Source organism: Bactrocera latifrons, unplaced genomic scaffold (genome assembly GCF_001853355.1).
Source record: "Bactrocera latifrons isolate USDA-ARS-PBARC rearing strain unplaced genomic scaffold, ASM185335v1 scaffold_39, whole genome shotgun sequence".
Lineage (NCBI taxonomy): Eukaryota > Metazoa > Arthropoda > Insecta > Diptera > Tephritidae > Bactrocera > Bactrocera latifrons.
Window position 1 is genome coordinate 1851101 of NW_017537034.1, and position 5314 is coordinate 1856414.

The following is a 5314-nucleotide window of genomic DNA, read 5'->3' on the forward strand; positions in this document are numbered from 1 at the left end:
TGCCCTCAAATCATAGTCCTTAATTCGTTTGCCATGGTCGTCATCAAAAGTGGGGTCTCTCATCCGAGGCTGTTGTGAATTTTTTTTCATTGGGGGTGTTTTTTACGTGGCGGGTCCCAAGCCCAGCGCACAAGCCTACTTAGGGAATATTTCGCCTTCTCACTTTAGCTCCCCTTCAAACGGATGTTCTTAGGCTACCCAGAGGATACTTGGTCAAAGACCGGAAGCATCGTTTCTGGCCACTCCCAAGTAAATGGTGATCAGAGAACTTTCCTCACTTGCGTGAACTTCTGCACATGACTCCTTCCGCTTTAACCTATTACTTGTATAAAATAATTTCGATGTTTCACATCTGCCAGCAGTCAACTGACAGCTCACTCTTTTTACAACCATTTTTTTATTTTATGAATAAAGGGATATTAACTAAAGTTGGATATGGAACTAAAGTTATTTTTGCATTATTTAATATAAAACAAATGATTAGAAACGAATTAGTGAAGTGTTAGTGGATATAAAAGCTAAAAACATAAGTGTAAAATTTTTAATAGATTTTTTGTACAATAAATTCAAATATCTCAAAAAGCATAAGTCAGCGGCAAAAATATATATATATATGTATATATTCTTGATATGGGGGACATCCTCTATCCGTACATACCCATTTTAACCCCGAAATCGGCGGATGCTATTCTAAATCTCAGCACAAAAATCGAGAAAATCAATGATTTTTCGGAGGGTTACACTGAGACGATCCCGTAAGGCACTAGTAGGATAGAATACAAAAAAAAAAAATTCCTTCAAAAGAAAAGTTAGCCTTAATATTTGCAACATCACTGCCAAATTTTTACACATTTATTAAATTGGTTTTTACAATTGTTCAACAATCTATAAAAGTCTACAATATCTTATGGACGTAATAACTCCACATGTTCATTACATGGTGACATTGGATTTCTGGAAGAAAAAAAATTTAAAAGGTAGTTAATAAAATATTAAAAGTAGTTAAGACTAAAGAGAATTTATATTATAAATAAAGGTATCAAAATAGTATGATTTTTTTTTAAAGTTTTAGATTTTGAGATACCAATTAATATTAAAAGTGTTTGCTATTTACAAACCAGTTGTTTGTTTACTTTATTTCTAAAGTGCTCCCGAATGAATTTAAAATTTTTTAATATATTTTTTCAGAGATATTGCGTGTTGTAAAAGAAAATTATAATGCACGCAAGCAACTTTCGAATTATTTTTTATAAATCCAACGAGATTTTTGAGACAATTAGAAATGAGCTTTGTATATGTAAAACGACATATTAAATTTGTTGTATTATAAAGGCGATACCAAGTCTGAAACATTGGGCTTTCGTTAAGGCCAGTTACATTGTCGTAAAAGATTAATTATTAGTATTAAATAAATTATGTGTAAATACCACAACACCAAAGTTGTAAATGATAGAATCACCAGTGTCTGTATGTATCATACAAAAGAACTTACTCGTCCGAAGGTAAACGAAATATATTTCTCGGCACATTATTCAATTTAGAATTTGCGCAAAGCAATTCAACCGCGTTTGCTTTTTCAAATTGTACCAAATCCGTTAATATTGGGTCTAAAGCATGAAGCTGCCTCTGATATATCTTCGAGAACTGTTCGGCTGAAATTTTGAAAGTTTGTTATTTGGTTAAATAAAGTGGAAAATTTGTAAAAATTTATATTTAAATTATGAGTACTTTTTAATAATAATGCGGAAACAAAAAACTTAGATGGATTTTGTAAACCCATCCGCTTACTTTCTTGCCCCACCTATCAGGAACCACAAAATATACGAACTTGTAATACTATAAGCAAAAAAAAAAAAAAAATAATACGACTTTGTTCATAATATTAAAATTCTTAAATTATTCTTCAAAATCTATGCCGTTCTTCTCAAAGTAATCTCCCTTGGCCCTAATAATACACTTGCTTCTAGTAACAGTTGTTAAAGTCAAGTTGCGGAATAGCCTTCAATGCCCCTAGCGATTCAAGTTTAATGTTTTCAATTGTCCCTTTTAACGTATAACACTCAAATAGTATTTCTTGTTGACAGTTTGGTGAGTAGAGAGTATTTTGGAGTGCACCACATCTTGATAATCGAAGAAAATTGTCAATATAACGGTGACTTGTTTTGACCTGGTTTTTTCGGATTTGGCTTACCTTTGCCAATCCGGGGCGTAAGCATAGATCCAAAATTCATTGCCAGTAATAATACCTTTCATGGCATCTTGGTAGTGTCAGAAAGCATTGTTTCATAGACGTTAACGCAACGGGTGTTTTCTGAAAAAATTTACTGATTTGGACCAGCCTTTTCTTATTCCCTACATCCCTCAATGTGATTTTCACTGATCCATTCGATATCCAAACATGCCAGTAAAATCTCTGACTGTTAATTCTCGATTCTCAATTCTCATTATTATTTATTACTTTATTGACGTGTTCAACATCAGCTTATGTTGGTGGTCATACTGGAGTGGTAAACGTTATCTTCAGCTGCACCCAAGCTAATATACCCTTCATAGGTGTATTTCTTTTAGTAACAATGTGTCCATTTTGTATGGAAGCTCTATTCTATAGTAATCCGATCTGAACAATTTTTTCGGAGATTATGTTATTACCTTAAGCAGTAAAACATGTCGAATTTCGTGAAGATACCACGTAAAATGCGAAAGTTTTCCATACAAGCCCTTGATTCCGATCGTTCGGTTTGTATATAGTTAACCGATCTGAACAATTTCTTCTTCGGAGATTACATTTTTATCTTAGAAAATGAGCTGTGCCAACTTTTGTGAGGATACGTTGACAAATGTGAAAGTTTTCCATACAAGAACTTCATTCCGATTGTTCAGTTTGTATGGCAGCTATATGCTATAGTTAACTGATCTAAACAATTTCTTCGGATATTACATTGTTGCTTTAGAAAGACTAGACTACTTCGTATATATACAGATGGACAGACGGACAGGTAGACAGACAGACAGACATGGCTAAATCGACTCAACTCAACAGACTGATCATTTATATATGTATGTATACACTTTATAGAGTCTCCAACGCTTCCTTCTGGGTGTTACAAACTTCGTGACAAACTTATAATACCCTGTTCAGAGTATAATAAGGACACTAATATTAATCAATATTCAATCATTATAGCATTATTAAATATAAATATTACTTTTGGGAAAGTAATTTTTAACTGATTTAATTGTTGCCGCATGCGAACATAGAATAGATTATTGCCAACCTCTTCTCTGCCAACGAATTTTTCATGCTTGGTTGAATTGCCTACAACAAATAGTTACATAAGGAAAAATACCATACATATTGTCATCGAAAACATTACACATTAAATGTTTAACCACTTTTGGATGCGTGTGGCAATTCGCCTGCAAATTATGTTAGTACGGATATTTTATACTTTCAAATTCTTATTGCTATGTACCAGTTCACAAGAGCTTTCGTAATTCCCTTCTTTTAATTACCGCTATTTTTATTAAAATGTACATTGTGATAGATTAACCTTCTAGTAATTAGTTTAATCTGAAAGCTAAATGCTACTTTGATTAATTTTTTATATATATATTTATCCAGAGACTTAAGTGTTATTGTTTATTTCTAAGAGAGTATACATATATTTAGCCAGTAAGAAACATCAAACTTATTATTCAATATAAATATGGATTGTTTTCAAAATTTGTCCAGATCTTAATTAAGTATCCGCGTTTCGATTGGAATTATTTTTTTGTAATTTATAAATGGCACAATTCCGATTTCCGCCGCGATCTGAAGGTACCGTTGGAAAGAGGAAGTCCTCCTGATTAAAAAATATATTCGACTGTGTAGTTCCAAAATGATCAAATTTCGAACATTTCAAGAAGCTATTTCACCACATTAAACACACTTTATGCACATTTTTCACTTCATATTAATTAAACTGAACTATAAACATTTAAATAATTTCAAAATTTACACTTTTTGCAGGTTTTATAAGTAAGAAATTTATATTTTTTAAATTAAATTTTTCTTTTTGCTTTAATCCCTCTTTTTTATTTGGCATTCTTAGCTCTAATAAGTAAAAGCAAGCGTCTATAAATTATATTTCAAATTAAAATGAGTATAAACAATCTTTCCATGCATATTGATATTTTCTTATTTAAATTTAATAAACAACTGAGTAATTTTAAATAATACCATTACCTAATAAAATACTTAGATTTTTAAAGGAGTACTACGCAAAAGTAATTCAGTCACCCTGGGTATTGGCTCGACCAGGGTTATTTTTTTAAAGCGCGGCCGAAGGCCGCCAACACCCAAAGGTGTACTACGGAAAAGTTCTTCAGTCACCATGGGTATTGAAGATATTTTACCGACATTATGTGTATTAAATTTTTAACACACTTTTTTAAGGAGTTATATGGGTTTCACAGTTTTAAAAAATGGATAGGCTATATGCGCCGTCTTTTCACACGTTTTTCTCGAAACTATGTTTTCAAAGTCGGTTGTCAAGATTTCTCGCGAACTACTTAACCGATATTGATGAAATTTTACACAGGTCTTAAACGAAGAATTTTTTTTTAATTACAACTATTTTAAAAAAAATTTCATTGAAAATTAAATTTTTTTATAAAAACGTCTGCCAAAATTATAATTATCATTTTTTTTCCTTCGTCCAATATCTAGTTTATTGTCTTTACTAAAACACGTATTTTTAATGGAGATTGGAGATGATCCTGAAAGAAGTTCTGCTGACAACGCGGATGCACTTTTTTTCCGAGGGACTGCCGGAAATGGCGTTGTAATGACTGCCATTTTGATATTTTTTTGAAAATTTTACAAAATGTTTATTAAATATGAGTTTTTTAAATAAAAAAAAATTTCATTAAAATATTTCATTTTTTATATGTAAAAAAAATATTGAAAAAAGGCCGTTCTTTGTCCAAGGAAACCCATGTAACCTCTTAATATGCATTCACCCAACTGGTTCACGTAAGTATACAAAGGTTTTTTAGATAGTAAGTAATGGTATCTTAGTAATGGGTGAATTTGGTCGATAAAATGTGTAATTTAATTTTTTATGAAATACTTATAATAAGTAGCCGTAGTAGTTTATATAATAGTATAAGTACATATGTGCGTGTCTTTAGTTTTATAGACACTTTTTAAGGCTATTGTTTATATTTTTCCGAGAGTTATGTTTAAAGGATAACCTCATGGCTTATTCCTAATGTGTTTAAATGGATAAAATTCTGGCAGACGAACTACTGTGATCAAATTGAAAGGTTA

The 5314-nt window shown here is 31.3% G+C and overlaps 1 protein-coding gene across 2 annotated transcripts in view; it reads right to left on the minus strand.

Annotated features, from left to right (window-relative positions):
* Positions 1 to 815: 815 nt before the first annotated feature.
* The window catches only part of LOC108972291 (peroxidase), a 10745-nt gene continuing 6246 nt past the window's right edge, over positions 816 to 5314 (minus strand). Inside the window, exons 10-11 of one of the 2 annotated variants that reach the window (XM_018938843.1) lie at positions 1493 to 1652; positions 830 to 954 (exon numbers count right to left, since the gene is read on the minus strand). In XM_018938843.1, coding sequence (XP_018794388.1) covers positions 906 to 954; positions 1493 to 1652 — 209 coding nt within the window. In that variant the 3' untranslated portion in view covers positions 830 to 905. Of the gene's footprint in view, positions 955 to 1492; positions 1653 to 5314 lie in introns of both variants that reach the window. The other variant, XM_018938844.1, reaches the window with a different exon arrangement.